This window comes from Podarcis gaigeae (genome assembly GCF_964106915.1).
Source record: "Podarcis gaigeae genome assembly, chromosome: 10".
In the NCBI taxonomy this organism is placed as follows: domain Eukaryota; kingdom Metazoa; phylum Chordata; class Lepidosauria; order Squamata; family Lacertidae; genus Podarcis; species Podarcis gaigeae.
The window spans coordinates 22,551,654-22,570,438 of record NC_139686.1 but is presented as its reverse complement, the minus strand read 5'-3'; the positions used below and the strand labels follow the sequence as shown (position 1 = coordinate 22,570,438).

General features: G+C 45.8%; 1 protein-coding gene and 1 long non-coding RNA gene across 5 annotated transcripts in view; one reads left to right on the top strand and one right to left on the bottom strand.

Moving 5' to 3' along the window:
* Window positions 1–279: 279 nt before the first annotated feature.
* SLC37A3 (solute carrier family 37 member 3) overlaps window positions 280–18,785 on the bottom strand; it is a 30,315-nt gene continuing 11,809 nt past the window's right edge. For 2 of the 4 annotated variants that reach the window (XM_083700587.1, XM_083700588.1), the window contains exons 7-15: window positions 18,263–18,359; window positions 17,073–17,157; window positions 14,958–15,163; window positions 14,085–14,226; window positions 13,401–13,502; window positions 9,816–9,863; window positions 8,994–9,145; window positions 5,843–5,908; window positions 280–4,399 (exon numbers count right to left, since the gene is read on the bottom strand). In XM_083700587.1, the coding sequence (XP_083556713.1) occupies window positions 4,307–4,399; window positions 5,843–5,908; window positions 8,994–9,145; window positions 9,816–9,863; window positions 13,401–13,502; window positions 14,085–14,226; window positions 14,958–15,163; window positions 17,073–17,157; window positions 18,263–18,359 (991 nt within the window). In that variant the 3' untranslated portion in view covers window positions 280–4,306. The remainder of the gene's footprint in view (window positions 4,400–5,842; window positions 5,909–8,993; window positions 9,146–9,815; window positions 9,864–13,400; window positions 13,503–14,084; window positions 14,227–14,957; window positions 15,164–17,072; window positions 17,158–18,262; window positions 18,360–18,785) is intronic. The other 2 variants (XR_014555623.1, XR_014555624.1) reach the window with 2 other exon arrangements.
* LOC310826375 lies at window positions 9,152–12,626 on the top strand. Its single transcript, XR_014555803.1, has 2 exons — window positions 9,152–9,711; window positions 12,266–12,626. It is a non-coding gene; the product is annotated as an uncharacterized lncRNA (long non-coding RNA).

Here is an 18,785-nt window from a genome sequence, read left to right as displayed (position 1 = left end):
CTGTGACTGATCCAAGGTCACCCACTGAGCTTCCCACCCCAGGTCCTAGCCCAACAGTCAAATCCTACAAATATGATAGCCAACGTGACACCAGGTGCACAGAGAAAGGAGGCTCACATGTAATTCCCCACTGCGAGCGGAAGAAAAAAAGTCTGCACAGGACAACTGATTGCTGCAAAAACATGTTGTACTTCAGTCTTCATCACATCCTGTCACAACACCGACCTCTGAAACAGTTGCATAATTTGGTGCAATCTAAACAGAACGTAAACAAACAGATTTCTTCCAATTTGCCAAAAAATAATTTATTCATGTGAAAACCGATTTGGAAAGTTGACAGCGTTTCCCCAATTGACACAAAGCAGAGTGTAACAAACAGTAATACTGAAGCTGGGGGGGGGGGGGAGAGAGGTAAAATGTCTAACGTTGTCAGTTAAGCAAGGGCAGTGTGTTTCGAAGCACCCCTGGAACAGCCAGGCAATAAGTCTTTGAAAAGGACTGCCTTGAAAGAGGACTAATGCAGCGTGGAGCCCAACCGCTTGTGCTGAAGCTTACAGCTATGCAGGCTCAAGGCAGAACTTCGCAATGTGGCAGAAGTGGATTGGGCACACTTACTTCCTTGGAATATAGCCTTAAAGAGGGATACAAGGACAAGCACGCTATCTCAGCCCTAACCCACCCTGCCACACCCCCCAAGTTGGAAGGACCCCTTTCTACTCTTCTGGGGTTTCCAAATTGTGCGGGGATCTGGCATGCTCCGGCAGAGATATTCAGCCTTCACCACGCGCAAAGGCTATGGGAGGGGCAACAGTGAGGGGCTGGAGGCAGTGTGGCCAAGGAGCACTGCCCCCATTTCTCCATCACATGACAGGGATCAAGTAAGGGCCTGTGTCAAAATCGCTTTCCTCACAGGTTAGCGCTGTTGTCTGTCTTCACCCCTAGGAAGCCGAAACCATGTGGGCAACCATCTTGAATTTCTGAGGCGGTTCTCACACAACTCCTCCCCCCCCCCCAGCCACGCTGTGCAAAGCAGGGAGCAGAACGAAGTACTGCAGCCTTTCTCAACCTGTGGGTCCCCAGATGTTGTTGAACTACAACTCCCATCACCCCTAGCTAGCAAGGCCAGAGCTCAGGGATGATGGGAGCTGTAGTCCAACAACATCTGGGGACCCACAGGTTGAGAACCGCTGAAGTACTGGATCTACGTCAAAGACCCTGCTCTTTGTGGATCTCCTCAATCGAGCTACCGAATATCTTTTTTTTGGGGGGGGGGGAGAGAAGAGAATGGCAGTGTGTGTGGTACATCCTGAAACTTGGAAAAGGTAAAATAAAAAAATGGAGGTTGCGCCAACACGGTGCCCTGCAGATGTTGCTAGACTCCCTTCGGCTCCAGCCGGCACGGCCAAGGGACAATGATGCTGACACCATCCAGCAGTCCTGCAGGGCGCCATGTTGGCTCAAACATTGGAGCTTGTGGCTTTCCTATTAGGCCACGTCAGCGTCTTCTAAAAAGTACCTCAGGGATAAAAACAAAAGTGGAAGCATGAAGTACCACAGGCTGCCTGATGCTGCAGCCGAGGGGGAAGGAGCAAGGTCTTCCTACCTCTCACACAGCCTTTGCCAACATGAAGCTACCCAGACGTTTTGGACTACAACCCCCTTCAGTCCCAGCCACCACAGCACTGGCAGGGGCTGATGGGATTGGTAGTCCTAGGCCTTTGGAGGTACACTCTGCTTTCTCTTCAGGGCATAGAAAATCTTTTCTACATGTGTGGCTGTCAACAGGCTGGAAAAAGCTGCTCTGATGCATAGGACGGCCAAACTAAAAGCAAAGGGGAAATAATGTTTTAGAAGGGGGGGGGGGGAGTCTTTTCTTTTTTTTAAGGAGACGCCTAGGAATCAAGCCACCACATACTGAAGATGGTGGAACTGAGCAACACACTGCTGGGGAAGCATACAGAGCAGTTGAGCGACACAAGTCAAGGAGAGGCCTTTAAGGTAGCCGTAACATGATTCAACAATGACATTCATAAATAAAAACATGTTTTTTTCTTTTTTTAAAAAGATATCACTGTACATTAAGTTTGTATAAAGGCATTATTAGAAAAAGAACAGGAAACAAAACCCCTTTCCCCAAATTCATGCCTTAACAATTAAGTGTTTCTTCCCCTTCGGTCTCAGCAGCACACAAAGAAAACTGAGGTGAAAATTCATCGGCAAGGAGACATGCAAGTCAGCAGACACGGAGTAAGTAAGGTTTTCTGAGGTGGGTTGAGGGTTGGACAGTCCCAAGCGTCCCAAAGAATTTTGTGGTGCATTTTTTAGATCCAATTTAAATAATCTCTCCTTTTTGCAATCTATGCTGACCCGTTTCCCTGCCACCAAATCCAATCAAAGAACAGGTAAGGTAGCAAGCAGTGAGCTGGATCAAACCAGAGAAACCCACAGATCTATTCCATAGGTGCCCACTATCCCACGGGCATAATGAACAGAGCTTATTTGGGCAAAACTCTTAAGACACATGGGAATGGACAGCACACTGCTTTGCTAAACAAAACCTGGGGAAGTCGCTGCTTGAAACGAACCTATGTATGTTGACTTTTACACGCAGATGCCCTGGGTTGATGTCAGATAAAAAGGCAGGCACAGCACTGGATTTGACGACAGGTATCATCCAGAGCCCAGTGGCCTTCTACTCCCATGCCATGAACTTCCAGGGCAGACCTAGACCTTAAGCAAAAGAACATGCCAAAACCAGCTGAGCTCTCCTCTTTCCTGCGGTAATTTCTAGATCGATTTGCCACAAGCCCCAGTACCGCTAAACTGAGCACTTTCCTGGTCTCATTCCAGAGTGTTGTTGCTGCTAGCAAGGCTCAGTGTGACAACATCAGGATGCTAACCTAGTTGAACTAGAGATTATGGAGAAGGGAAGACCTCAACATAGAAAGTCTGCATTCTTTTTTGTCCTTGTAATGCCCAAGGATCACTCAGATCACTCCGTCAGGGTTGTGACTTGGATGACTCCCTAATGAGAAATTAGATCTTTACTTCTCTCGCAGGATACTGAAAAGTATAAATCACCCCAGCTGATTGGAGAAGGACAATATCAGATGATTACCCCTTCCCTTTTGATTGCTCTGAAGCCCATTCAAACTCCTAACATCCTAAATTTTAAGGACTCTGGTAAAACTTTTGATTATCACCCTCCTCTGGGAAATATTTGGCTTTGCACCTCTCCCAGAGACGCAGCCTCATTCTCGTACATCAGGCAGTTAAGAGAAGAATAAATCAAGTATGGAATGCAACTGCACTGTTAAGACACGGACAGGTTAAATTAACACAGGCAACCTGGACAGGACAAACATTCGTAAATCAAAATAAAAACACAACAACCATTCTTTATACAAGAGCGGGCTAAGGATCTGGGCTGCTTCCAAAGGTTCCTGCTGTGTATTTTGTAAATACAGGGCCAGGTAGAAACCAGGAGGCAGGTGCTTGGCACAACGCGTTTACAACACACACATACACACACACACACCAAAACCCTGCAGTGGACTGGCCCAAGCCTGATTTATAGTGTCAAGTAATGAAACAGCTTTCCCCTGACTTTGCTATTAAAAAAGCTGCAAAAAGGGGGTGTCAGTTGTAGCTATCTGGCTGCTGTCAGGTGTCCAGATGCAATTTACAAGCGACTGGTAAGAGCGAGTTTATAAAGTTATCAGCATCAAGTGGAGAGGCATGCCCCAGATTGTTCCATCTCAGGCTGCAGGTGGGGTGGGGCGGGGTTTGCACATTTATATGATTCCTACCTCCACCGATAAAATTCCCTCCACTGAGACAATTAGCATAATAGGAAGACAGCAGATTTGAACTCCTCTCTTGGATTTGCTCATTTTCTACCCGCAAGTTTTATTTTGTGGAGGGCGTATTCAAAGCTGAAATCACCCACCTGCAGCCCAAAATGTTGTAGTCCGAGCAGGGGAGTGGGAGATGAGTTTTAAGATTTGATCCTGGTGATTGCCGAAACTGGCTCCAAGAACTGGGGGGTGGGAGGATGTCTCTCTGGCCAGTTCTGCAAGCCCACTATAAACATACAGACACCTCCAGGTTGCAGGCAGCTGCAGCGTATCTTCAAATGATATTAGGGCATTCAGACACAAACTTCGCAGCAGCAAATTCTTTTGTGGCCATCAACCGAGGATGTAAGTGACAAAGTAAACATTAGCTGCTTGATGTCCTGAAACTCCCTTCCGCTTAGTGGTCCTTCCTTGGACAGTTCCGTTGAGCGGCACAGAGAAGGGGGAGGTCAGCCAGCCAACCTGCGTAAACGCCTCTCTGCCCGCAGCATCTTTATTTCATTTACTATTAAAGGCGTGATGAAGAGCACCGTTAAACCGATCTGCGAGAAGAAAAGGGGTTCAGGATGTTAGCATGGCTGCACACTGGTTCAACGCCATCGTGGCATTTGCTCCCCATTTCACACACAGCGGTGAAAACAAGGAAGCTGCCTTGTGCCAGGTCTGTCTAAATCCAGGGCTGGCCATTCCGGACTGGCAGCAGCTCTGCGGCAAAGACTTTCCCTATCGCGTATGTGATCCCTTTTAACTGGCAACGCCAGGGATGGACCTGAGACTTTTGCAGATGAAGAATATACTTTGCCACTGAGCTATTCCCCGTAAGTGAAACACTCATATTGGCATGGTTCCATGGAGAGTGTGCTTGTATGGTGTGTGCATTTGTCACACCTGCATTTCATCCATTTCCCTCTTTTTCCCCAGACACTCTAAAATGTTTGTACAGCACAATTTTGTGTGCATGGACTCAAGAGATCAGCCCCACAATGTTCAATGAGGCTTGTAAGCCTGTAGAGGATTTCAGCCTGAGCATGCAGCAAGGCCTTCAAACACATTCTCTGCATTTTATTGTGCTATGTCACTTAGATATTTTTTGGGGGGGCATAGAAAGCTACCAACGAATGCAATAAATAGCGGCAGCGGCAGATCGATTACAGGCCAAGGTTTCTAGTCAACCAACTTTCTGAGAGACACATTTTCACATTACTGCTGCACAGGATACAACTCAAACACAAAAAGGTAGCATCCCAATTTCACATGAAAAATGTTTAGGATGAAATAACATGTGCCATGTGGGCAGGAGGCGGTAGAAGAAACCTGACCAATGACCACATTTTGAGAGCTGAGGGGCTTAAATGCCAATGAAGTCAAGTTGCCATTTCTGCTCACCTTGGGGGATCATTCACAGAAATGACTCCACGTGTGAAATGGAGGCGAAACAATCTGTGTGAGAGAACTGCACCATGGCAAAACTTATGTGTCAGAATTAACTGCCAGGGTCAATCAGTTAAGGCAAGGCGACTGTGTGGTTTGGTAGAACAGTCTTGAAACAGCGACTGTGGGAATCTCTCCCACCATGCCTAACTTCTCTAGATGAGCATAAGACTCTCTGCTTGTTGCTTCCCGACTTATATCAACCTGTCTAAAGTAAATTTGCAATTTTCCAATGGCGTTGTGGAAAGCAATGAAGGGGTATGAATAAAAAGAACAGGTGGAGCAATCCATCATACCTGCCCCCTTTTTCCCATCCCACCCAAACACTGTCAGCCTCCACATGCATTGTTCTCATACTGATGCTCACCTACCTCATTTGGTTGCTGTAAATTTATAGCAGTTTGTACGTGAAGCAGAGAAGATATGTGAAGTGTTATGTGAAGCGTATCTGAACACTTGAAAGCGCAATACAAATGTTTAGTATCTTTAATCTAAAAATCCCACGTTGCATCAGTTTTCAATTAAAAACAAAAAACAACAACCAGGGCTCTTACCATCAGGCTGAAGAAATAGAAAACCGACATCCATTCCAATTTATCGTGAATCAAAGATACCAGTGACTGAAAAGAGAAGAAAATATGAGAGCTATTAAGGCTGTCAAGGGGTGGAGAACACAAAGAGACTCTCTCCTCCCCCCCATATGTTATGTCTCTCTTGCTTTTCCTTATTCAAAACACAACCCAGCACCTTGCTTCCAAAGCTGTCAGGTTTCATCTTATGAACTCTGCTGCTATCCCCCAAAGGCCTGTTGACATTATTATTTATCAATCATTTATACAGTGCCTACAATTTTGTAGGTGCTGCAGAGAGATTTAAAAAACAGCACAGTCTCCGCCTGCAGGTTCAAAATCTAACAGACAAGATGTAGAGAGGTGGAAATGTGCCAGGAACCTTTCAAATTTGCTGTGCGGAAGGGGGGTGGAAGGAAAAACAAGCAAAATCAGGTATCAATTCTTAAACATGATAATCCCTAAATATAACCTTTCAAATTTGCTCTAACCTCTGAGTTACTGCCGCCATCCAGGGTTAACCAGAAGCTGTAGCAAATGGGAAGAAGAACCCCTGAAGAACCGAGGGACTCTTTCCTTCCCTCTTCTCAGTATAATAAAAGACATACAACTAACAGAACTGGCAGAAAAGTTGACATGGTACAAACAGATAGATCTTCATTTAGAATCATAGAATTGGGAGGGAACCAACCCCCTGCAATGCAGGAATCCTTTGCCCAACGTGGAGCTTGAACCCACAACCCTGAGATTAAGAGTCTCCATTTAGTAAGGATATAAAGCTGCCTGATATTTATTCATCCATCTTGAACATTTTCTATCCTGCTTTTCTCTTAAAGGGAACTCAGAGGGGCTAAGAGCAGGGCAGGGGAGGAGCGTCTGGCTCAGGGCCCAAATACACCCCCCATCCAAGGCCTACAGTGGTACCTCGAGTTAAGAACTTAATTCGTTCTGGAGGTCTTAACCTGAAACCGTTCTTAACCTGAGGTACCACTTTAGCTAATGGGGCCTCCCACTGCCGCCGCCACGCGATTTCTGTTCTCATCCTGAAGCAAAGTTCTTAACCCAAGGTACTATTTCTGGGTTAGCAGAGTCTAACCCGAAGCGTCTGTAACCTGAAGCATCTGTAACCCGAGGTACCACTGTATCTATCTGACTCTTGGGACCCTCTCCAGGCCCACCTCCTTTCCCTAGGTCACACCCCTCACCCATCGCACTGGAATGTGTCCTTCAACACTGGCAATGCCTGGACAGTGGGGAGAGAGGGTGTGAGTGTGTGTGGAGACACATCCATTCTGCAAAAGCAACATTTGCTATTGTTGCTTTGCTTCCTTTTGCCTCTGGCCTCAACCACCACCATCATGTGCCCCCCCCCCCCAGGGAAGGTAATGTGGTCCTCAGGCTGAAAAAGGTTCCTCACTCCTGTTTTAGGCGGGCAGAACATTTTTCCTTGGGCTAGAAGCAGAGTAGAGCAGCTTCATCCCTCTTCAGAAATGAAACCAAGTGCTTATACTGAGATTCTGCCCCAAAGTATGTCTTTTACATCACCGTGCACTCCGACACGTTCGACGGGATGTGCGCACTGGGGTGGGCGAGTGGGAAAGGCCATGCGCCTCACAAGCAGCCTTTAAGCCTCTCTCTTTTCCAAGATGTTTGACATACTCCTGCTGTTAGCTTCCCACTATGGAAGACAGCCCCGCTTGCGGAATCTCAGCTGGTTGCTATGGAGACGCATTGTCAAGAGATAACGGCAACCTCAGGTAGAGAAAGAAGCGGAGGATGCAATTCATCAGGCACAAAAAGCATCCCCCCCCCCCGGCCCGGTTCCTTCAGGAACGGGTTCAAGTTCAAAAACTGGAGAGCGGTGGGGTTAAAGAACTGGAATTCTAAAGAGGATGCTTGCCATTGTGATCTTCAGGCAAGAGAATCATCTGAGAATCCTCACGCTGCCTTGATCGGAGAGGAGAGGCGTCCGCTTCTGAAGGGAAAGGCACTCCAGAGACAGCGCAAAGCCAAGAGGGAATTTCCTTCCCCCTCCCACAGATCAGCGCTACTGATAAGTTGCTGGAATGCTCCCTGGGGCCAATTCAAAACCTACTTACAAACAAAGATGTGAACTCCGGCCCCAGCGGGCTCCTTGGCACTCCATTACGGAAACCGTAATGGTTACCTTTGCCAGAATGTTAGCTGCAGTCTCGTGCCATACGGACGTTTCCCCAGCTTGCCCTGTGTTCTCTTTGGCTTGCACTTCTCTGCTCCTGTTACGCAGGGCGTCAGTAACAGCATCACAGAGACATCCAAGTGCCTCTGGTTTCCACATAATTTTAAGGAGTCTCTCAGGAGGGCAACGGGGACGCGGGTGGCGCTGTGGGTTAAAGCCTCAGCGCCTAGGACTTGCCGATCGAAAGGTCGGTGGTTCGAATCCCCGCTGCGGGGTGCGCTCCCGTTGCTCGGTCCCAGCGCCTGCCAACCTAGCAGTTCGAAAGCACCTCCGGGTGCAAGTAGATAAATAGGGACCGCTTACAGGCGTGAAGGTAAACGGCGTTTCCGTGTGCAGCTCTGGCTCGCCAAGAGCAGCGATGTCACGCTGGCCACGTGACCCGGAAGTGTCTTCGGACAGCGCTGGCCCCTGGCCTCTTAAGTGAGATGGGCGCACAACCCCAGAGTCTGGCAAGACTGGCCCGTACGGGCAGGGGTACCTTTACCTTTACCTTTACAGGAGGGCAACACCATTAGAACCTTCCTGACTCTCAGGATCCCTCCCAATGCTACAATGCTATGATTCTCCCTAACCACTTTCTCCATGGATCATTTTATACATCTCTCATATATCCACCTTTCACTCACCTATTTGTCCTATACTAAAAAAACCCCTCCTAACTTGGTAACTTTTCCTTGTAGGTGGAATAGCTCCAGTCCCTTGAACCTTTTGGCTACGCTTTTCTAGCCGTACAATATTTTTTATCAGGATTGATGCAGTGAAATGTTACTGGAAGGAAGATCTTCATGGTGGCTAAATCTTAAAACCCTCTGGCAGCTCATTTCACCCTTTAAAAATGTGGAATATCAAAGCCGTCTGCTCTTTGATCCTTCTCAGGTAAAATTTTAACAGGTGCTTCTGAACCCTTCTGAATCTCACCTGGCCCACAGCTGCACCAATGCTCCCAGTGCCATCCACAATCCCCGTCACAGTCGCCAGAGCCTCGCTGCTTCCTTTCACCATCTCCTGACGCCCCAGGTCTGCAGAAATGGCGGAACTGATCATATTGGAAGGGCCTCCGATGAAAAAGCCTAAGGAACATCGAAAGAGATTAAAGGAAAGAATTGAGACCACTGCAAAGGATGGGCCCGGTCTCTGTCAGGGAGCCAAAACGTTTTTCATCTGAACTTCTTAACCCTGCCATATACCCTACAAATACCCATGAAGGCACCTTTAATCGAAACGACTCAATTGAAAAGCAGGGAGTTCCACGATTATGCAAAAATTGTGTGTTATTTTTGATGGCTCCTTCACAAATCAAAGAACCTTGCAGCACCTTAAAAGAATGAAGAATTTATTACGGCATAAACTCTCATGGATTAAAGTCCCCTTCACTGCAGGCATGAACCTTTATCCCACATTGGCAGGTTTGTGTATGCACAAATCAGCCAGGGAAGGGTGGCTTACAGGTAAGCCAATGCAATGTCTCCCTATGTGACGTCCTCCAGCCTGGCCAATGGTCAAGGATGAAGAGAGCTTTGATGCAGCAGCATCTGGAGAATGCCATGTTGGCTATCTCTGCTCTAGCCCATCTGGTCCATCTCCATGAGAGGAAAGGAGACGAGAATATCCACCATCCCCTTATAGCTATGGCCAGGTGAGAATTGCAGTGCCCTAGAAACCTAACAAATCACACTTTTACTCCAATACAGATGGTAGGATGAGATCTGCCTTGTGTCCAGCCACACCCTTTCCCCTTACCTGTTATTGCCATGAGAACCGCATTGATAAGTTTGTCGTTTGGTGAACCTATAAAAAGAAAGGAATCATAGAATCACTGAATTGTAGAGTTGGAAGGGACCATGAGGATCATCTGGGCCAACCTCCTGCAATGCAGGGATCTTTTGCCCAACATGGGACTCTGAGATTAAGAGAAGAAAGAAATGCTTCAAGTTTGTAACTACCCTTTGGCGCGAGTCTGAAAAGATCAGGAAGGAATGAGAAGCTGATCATTAAAGCTGCTTCACCAAGGCTATCTGGGAAAGTAGCTTGATCCAGCAGTGCTCTTATGTCCTCATGATCAACCAAAAACTCAACCTGGCCAAGGCGATGGGACACTACACTGAATACAAGGCTAGTACAGTGGCACTTGGGTTCCTGAACAGCTTAGTTGTCAAACAAATCGGCTCCCAAAAACTGCAAACCCAGAAGTAAGTGTTCCAATTTGCAAACGTTTTTCAAAAGCTGAATGTCCAACAAGACTTCCACAGCTTCTGACTGAGTGCAGGAAGATCCTGCAGCCAATTGGAAGCCACGCCTTGGTTTTTGAACGGTTTTGGGAGTCGAACGGACTCCCAGAACAGATTAAGTTTTGAGAACCAAGATACCACTTTATGGGCCTGTGAACTGCTGGAATCACATCAGTTCTTTTGATCATTAGGAAAGGGATTGAAAATGATATGCAGATATACGGAATGATCCACAGCAAACTTGGGTCCCCAAAACACTTCTAACGACTGGCTGTTTCGGATGAATTCTGAAGAACAGAACCATTAGGAAGGACTCTGAAACAAGTACAGTGGTACCTCGGGTTAAGTACTTAATTCGTTCCAGAGGTCCGTTCTTAACCTGAAACTGTTCTTAACCTGAAGCACCACTTTAGCTAATGAGGCCTCCTGCTGCTGCCGTGCTGCCGGAGCACAATTTCTGTTCTTATCCTGAAGCAAAGTTCTTAACCTGAAGCACTATTTCTGGGTTAGTGGAGTCTGTAACCTGAAGCGTATGTAACCTGAAGTACCACTGTACATATTTCTGTTTTCTTTTGTTAAATTATTTTGGATAACTCTAAGGATACAAATGTTTTGGCATCTTGTAAGTTTATTTACTTTTTAACAGCCTACTTAGAAAACGAGCAAAAAAAATATTATTTTTTTAAGGGAAGGAATTGAAATCAAAACAATCAGTATCATAGCAGTGTTATAAAAATCTACGGGGCACCTGCACTCTGAATACTATGCACAGTTCTGGCCTCTTCATCTCAGTAAGGATATTGTAGAGCGGAAAAGGCTACACAAAAAGGGGAACCAAAATGATCAAGGGATAAAAAAAACTGGGGCTTTTTAGTTTGGAGAAAAAAATGGCGAGTAAAAGAGGGCATGACAGAGATGCATGCAATTATGCATATTGTGGAGAAAGGGATCGCAGGTAAGCTTTCCTCCCTTTCTCGTAATACTAGAACTCTAAAGAAGCTTAATGTGGGAACATACAGGACAACAAACACTTTTCCCACACAGTATGTAGTTAAACCATGGAATTCACTCCAACGAAACCCTAATCGCTACTAGTCTCTACTACCTGCACTGTCTTGAGGCAACGTGCCTCTCAATGCTACTTCGCAGGAATCCCTGTTGAAGAGAGTGCCGAAATACACAATTCTGTACTTCCCACAGGCATCTGGTTTGCCATGTAAGAACAGGATGCAGGCTAGATGGTTCTTTGTCTTGATTCAGCAGGACCTTTACTCCTAAAACAGCCTTTGCAGGACTAATAGACTAGAGCAGGGTTTCCCAAACGGGGGTCTCCAGCTGCTTTGGGAGGACAGTTCTCATAATCCCCGACTCACTGGTCCTGCTAGCTAGGAATGATGGGAGTTGTAGTGCAACAACAGGTTGGAGACCCAAGTTTGCAAACCCTGGGGCTGGAGGTTTCCCACTGCGAATTTATGCATTACAGTTTCTCAGACCGAGAATGGAAGACTTTCCACAATCGCCCATTGCATTCCTGGAGCAATTATTCCCAAATCCAGGAAGCCGCTCCACAATACCTGCCTCAGCACAGTAAGCAGGAGCAATACTGCTACTTTTCACTGCCATCTAGCTGGCGTAAAATTTGAAATGCATCAGCACCTGCTCTTATTGGTACCATGGCATTTACTTGAGAAACATGCAAGAAAGAGGAAATGTGATCTTTCTCTTGCCAGAAGAAGATGGCCCATTACACAACACTCTTAAGGTGCAGAATTCTGCCCATTAAAGAGTTTGGTGTGTCTCACAAGAGCAGACTGCATAATCCTATGCCTGCAATATCTGCATGCAGTGAAAGACATTTTAAACAGTTTGTCTTGCAATCTGTGGGATGCAACAGATGGTCCTTGAGCTATATCCTAAAGGAATGGGGTCAGGAGGAAGATTCTATTTGTGTGATTTTTGCAGCTGATGTTAAAATTGCAAAACAATGAGGGACGGAGCAATGGAGAACTTCTGAAACAACTATGGGATATTAGCTCCACCCAAGGCATGATGGAGAACAGCAACAACCGGGAAAAGATAGACACAGTGTTTTACAAGGACAGGAAGAAACACCACGTACAAAATAATTGTAGCACACAGGAAGAACAAGGATGTGGTTTGAATGCTTCACCTGTAGGATTTATTAATCATTTAATGTGTCACTAAGAATGGCAGTCATTAATATTGCAGTTGTTGCATAAGGGATTGTTACATTTGACTGGAGTGCAATTGAAATTAATAAGAGTTTGGAACGCAGAAATAAAGTAAATCATCAAACCATCAATTCTAGCACACGGGGGCCATCTAAATTATATAATTTGGCATCTGAATGATTGGTATTAGTAATTGTATTATAATTTGGAATTGTTATAACGAGGCTATTATTGGATTATTGTAACTGAAAACTAATACAAATTATTATCAGTGGGGGTGGGAATTCTGTTTGTACATAGCATCAATCCTTTCTGGCCAGATGAAAAACTTACAGGGAGATCCGACAATACAGCAAGAAAAGCTCCGTAAGCTAGAGTGGTAACACTACCTGATCCCTACAAAAAAGTCTCCAAGTCTGGCTTGCTCACTCATCTGAGCCAATGGTGGAAACTACTTCTGATGGCTAGAAAGCTCTCACCTACCCCACTTTAAAGGAGGTAGATGTGGCACATGGAATGCACAAATGGATGCAGATATGTCTGTGTACAGATGCAACACACAATGGTGTTTCATCCATGCAGGCCACCCTGTATGGCCTTGTTCTCGCTCCCCACAAAAAGCAACATGCAATGCTTTTGTTTGGGGGCTTCCCCAAAGGGCTGCCCACTGTTAGGACCCCTGGGTCTGATCATCCAGCAAGCTCTTCTGATATACTTCATCTGAACTCAAGGCGACCCCAAACCCTTGCCTTATTAGACAATGAAGCACCGTCATAACACATTTCAGCTGTCTCCTTGATTACGTATCATTGTAGCCACACCATGTGTTGAACTAGAGAAGACAACGTGCAAGTTACACATGACCCCACACTATTAAACCCTGTACCAAGCAGAGAAGTACTCACGGCTGTATCCCAAGAGAGATGCAATAGCCAAGATGAGGCTAACGGCTAACACCGGGGCTCTCTTTTGCAGCTTGTCAGAGATGAAGCCTTGGATGGTGCCACCTGCAGAAATAAAAGTGACATGGGGCCTTCTGGATAGAAGTGCAGAAGACACTCACTGATGTGCCTTCAATGGTAACTGCAATAGCAGGCTAGAGTTTACTGCAAGCAAAATACAACACAAACGGAGGACTGGCTGTCACTCTTTAAAAGCAATGTGGCCTAGACATTGAGGCCTGACCATCCTGTACAGCTTCATGGGTCTCCTCGTGACTCTGAATTCATGCCCAGATTCCAGACGTGGAAGAACACATCACCCCACAGATGTTGCTGAACTCCAACTCCCCCCAGCCCTAGCTAGCAGTGTCAATGAGAGACGTAACCCAACATCTTGTGGGGGGCCAAAGCTTCTCCATTCCAGTCTCTCATCCCATCCCAGACCTCTGCCTCCTGAACTCACTATCATACTAGGTCTTAATAAATATACCCTAAATGCAGCAAAACATATCATGAATAACAGGCAAATGGAAAGCAATTTAAACCACTGAGTCAGTGCAAAAATGGTGCTTGCTTTTCCCCTCCCACCCAAATCTATACTCAAGGAAGGAAAAAAGGGGGGAGGCAATTCCATGTTGTTCTGCATACCTATAATCCCTCCGACATCATACCAGATCGACAGCTCATCAGCTTCCGCCTCCTTCCATCCAAAATTGTCGTAGAGGTACAAAGGCAGCCAGAAGAAAAAGGAGTAGTTCACCAGCTTCAAGCAGGCATAGGCCAAGGAATACTGAAAGACAACCCAATGGAAAGCTGTTAGAACTGAAGCAACGTGAGCATAGCAAGCACACCATAATGGAGGAAGGAGGCCTGGGTTCAAATGCCCAGCTCTACCACAAGGGTCACTGGGTGGGCTTTAGGTAAAGTCTTACAGAATCACAGAGTTGGAAGGGACCCTGACGACCACCCAGTCCAACCCCCTGCAATGCAGGAATATGCAGCTGTTCCTTACGGGGACTGAACCTGCAACCTTGGTGTTATCAGCACCAGGCTCTAATCAGCTGAGCTACCTTGTGTCGTGCATCTCTCTGTCCAAGCGGCTTTGCTATTGTGAATACAAAAAGGGAAGCCTCAAGAAAGCGGACTTTTACAAGACATCTGAAGGCAGACCTGTTTAGGGAAGTTTTAGATGTTTGATTGTGCTTTTAATATTCTGTTGGGAGCCGCCCAGAGTGGCTGGGGAAACCCAGCCAGATGTATGTATGTATGTATGTATAAATAAATAAAAAGAAGGAATTTTTGAAGTCTCAGAGACCCCAGATTGAAAGATGCTGGTTGCCCTCACTAAATGATTGTCCTCCAAGCAGGTTATTTCCAGATGTTGTTGCCCTGCATCGTTGCCTGAGGCCCATGAGTCTTGACAACATCTGGAGGGCACCAAGTCAGGGAAAGCTGTAGAGATCCTTATGGAGTACACAGACCAGGGTGCCACATATTCCTAACAACATCAGGAGCCCTTACCAATATAACCCCAGGTAGACAACAAGCCTGAAAAAATCCAATAGCCTTGGGCTGGCGTGTGTTGCTGCTGCTGCCACTGTTGCTCAGATCAGCTGCCTGAATGGAGTAATTCTGATCATCGTCGTCGTCGTCACTGCTACCAATCAATGGCTCACTGACATCTTCTTCAGTAGAACTATCGCCCTCTTCGCCAACGTCAGGGAGGCCTAGAAGAGCAGAAGGGGCCGCAAATTAAAAAGAAAGGACAACACCATCCCCTCTCCCAGCGATCGCTTTTTTGGGTCATTTTCTCCTCCCTTCTGATTGGCTCGCTTGCTCTCCCATACCTCAGTCCTCCTCCTTTGGCTTAGAAACTCTTCTAGATGGTGTTCTGCAGAGTCGCCAGTTTCTACCCCTGGTCTTCTAGAGCACTCGAAAGTATCCTGTCTGATCCTGGCGTCGGCTCTCTCTGCTTTGAGTGTCTGGCCATTAGTTGGAAGACACAACAAATTAGTGCATTCCCTATATGGCTGCGGCTGAATGTCCCCAAACTGCAAGTTCTGCATCGCTGACGGTGCTGATGGCACTCAGAAAGCAGAGATACTTTAAGTCTCTCAGCAGCAGTTCTAGCGGAGGAACAGGGAGGAAGACTCTGTGCTGTAGGCTTGCTAAGCAGCTACTTGAGTTAGTTTGCAACACATCCAATGTTAACCTGTCTCCAAATCTGTCCTGCCTCTACAACTTCCTCTGCCCTTAGCAGACACACACACGTGTGCATACATGGGCATCCCACCCCAATCTCATCATTGAATTTGGAAACTCCTAACTTTGGAAAGACTTAGCAGCTTCAGGGAACAAGAATGTGGGAGAATGTAAGAATAGCCTCACTCATATTCCTCCATCAGCAGCCATTCTATCTGGTTACAACGCTTTGGGCTTAGAAACTCTTCTAAGATGGGTGTTCTGCAGAGTCACCAGTTTCTACCCCTGCAATGCAGGAATCTCAACAAATATGCATCCATGACAGAAGGCCATACAGTTGCCCTAGGTCAGGGTTTCCAAAACTTGGGTCTCCGGCTATTTTTGGACTAGCAGGAGCCAGTGGTCAGGGATGATGGGAAACTGTAGTCCATAAACAGCTGAGGATCAGAGTTTGGGAAATCTTGTTCTAGACACTCTTTTCAAACGGATGTTTGATTGGAAACAAAAATAAAAAAGGGAAAAATCAAAACAAAACAGGTCTTGCCTCCTGCCTCCTGCCATTGCTACTTACTCAAAAGTAGCTCTCCACCTGCCTCCTGCCTCTGTGCTCACACAGTTTTGCTGCTAGTGTTTTGTTGCATATTTGTGTTTTCATCTCTCTCTACTGCCCTGCTTTTGCCTGGCTAATTGACTCGACTTTGTGAGAAATGGGGTATGTAAATGGTTTAAATAAATAGCTCCTGCACCCCACTGGTTCTCAGTGCCACTGCCGAAGATGCAGTTTATAATAATAGCAGGAGCTGAGCACATGCAGAAAAAGTTTTGGAGTTTTAGCAACGTATTAGAGGAATGTCTAACCCACCTTTTAGGGCCCTATGGTTTCACACGATGGTTCACAAACAGTTTAGTGCACATGACATCGTCATGAAACAAAAAACAATAAATGCAACAAATTACATCAAACCTATCCGTTAAACAAAAACAAAACAGCAGCAACTAAAACTTTTTCCAAGTCCAAGGACACCATTTTTAAAAAAAGTCTTCAAATTTCATTTAAAAAGCAGCAGAAATGAAGCCAGGTGGACTTCCCCAGGGCTAGAGCTCCAAAGGTGTGGGGCAAGCACTGAAAAGGCCTTGTTCCTGATGCGAACCTTGCAATCCTTACCTGCAGGGCAGAGCAGGGCCTCTGAGGCTGATCTTAACACTCTGTCCCTGAGATAACCTCGCCTCAATTTTTTTTTTTTTAGGGCTTTAAAGGCCAAAAAGTGTTTTAAGTAGGATCTGGAAATGTATAGGCAGCTGTGTAACCAGTACAGAGTTGGTGGAATGTGAACTGAACCACTATCATCCACAAGCTATACACTTAATGCAATAAAAGGAAATTGGGTTGCAAGTAGGAAAGTTAGAGGATGTGGTCACCTCACTGCTACTCACCTACTTCCTTGGGGGAAATCACCAGGCCAAAGAAGACAATGATTCCTCCAGCAAACTGGACTGAAGCTGTCACCAGGAAGGCATACTGAAAGAGGGGAAACAAATGCAGAGCTCTTACATGTGTATTTTTAGTCTCCTCGTCTTAAATTAAGAAAACATCACCCCATTTTTCAGCACTTCATGCCAGTAAAACAGATTTACAAGTTCCTTAAAAACAGCAAAACCTAAGAGATGTACAGAACATGAAAAATGGCACAAATAAACACAATGGAAAAACTTTAACAGAACTACTTAGTTTGCTGTGGCCAAAAAAAAAAAGACAAACAAAATAAATGGAGTTTTGTGTTTATGTATTTATTTAGACTGTCTTTCAGCCCGCTTGTCAATCCTATCAGGTTCACAGTTACCAGGTTTTAAACAATACAACTTAAATTACAAGTAGAGACATGAGGTAAAATAGAAAAACAACCAAAAAACCTAATTCTTAAGATGATTTTGAAGCTTAGGGGCCATCCCAAAAAAGGCCCATTCTGTCTGTAGGATCAGAAGAAGGTTACTTATACCCATCTCTTAGTGATCAGGAAGGTTCCTAAGGAAGAAGGAACTCAAATATCCTTGACCTAGACAATAAAGGGTTTAGAAGCAAGTGGTAGCAGTATGAATATAGATCAGGAACAAATCTGCAGCAGCTGAAGTTAACAGAGAACAGTGGCATAGCTAATGCCAAATACTAGTCTAGTTGCCATGTTTTGGTGCAGGTGGTTTACTGACAGCTTTCAACGGGAGCCCCATGTAGACTGAATTGTAGTACTCCAGATTATGCACCCTGATATTAGGTGCTTCTTTTCCAGGAAGATATTGATTAAAGAATCAGCCAAAACTGACAGAACTTCCTTCTTGGCCACAGCTCCAATCTGGGCATCCAGGAGAAGGTCCAGACCCAGGAATAGCCCTACATTAAGAACGTTCTCTTTGGGTTGGAGGGGACAAACAGACATTCCCATCACCAGAGCCACAGCTGCCCACCATGAACAACCCAACCAGTGGTTTCATGTAAATATTAAGACAACGCTGGAGACAGCATCTCCCTCGAAAATGAGCTCCAGTAGGGGGACCCATGGTTTTCAGTCTTGCATATCAAGACTAGCTCTAGTCCATGGGGAAGGCAAACAGCAAGCAGCTCCACTCACTTCGTAGCCATACTGCAGAACTGAAGAGGCAAGGAAAGCTCCAAAGATGTTGCCCACCGAGGCACAAGCACTCCAGAGACCAAACACAAGCCCCCTCCTGAGTGTCCAAGAAAGAAAGAAAAAATTGGTTAACTGCTGAAAATGAAGACAGAGTCCAATTTATGAGGCACACACAGTGAAATGCTCCTCTCCACACTCCCTTAACAGAACTTGCATGCATGGTTAAGCCTTCACAGGTCTGTCTACTTCATTGGGAATACCAACATTGCTAGCAGAGAGATGCTCTGTGCGCGTCACCCAATCATTCTTGGATTCCAGGCTTCCTAGAAATACTGACCCAAGAGGTCTGTTTTCAGTGAACTGGGCACTTCATCCAATGCTGCACACCTGAGATAATGCTGCCATTTTACCCTTGTCTCTTCTTACAATGAAAACTAAGGCAGACCGAGAGCTTCTGACAAAACAAATGATTCTGTTTACACAGAAACCTGAGGAAGATTCAGAAATTACCTCAGGACTGCAG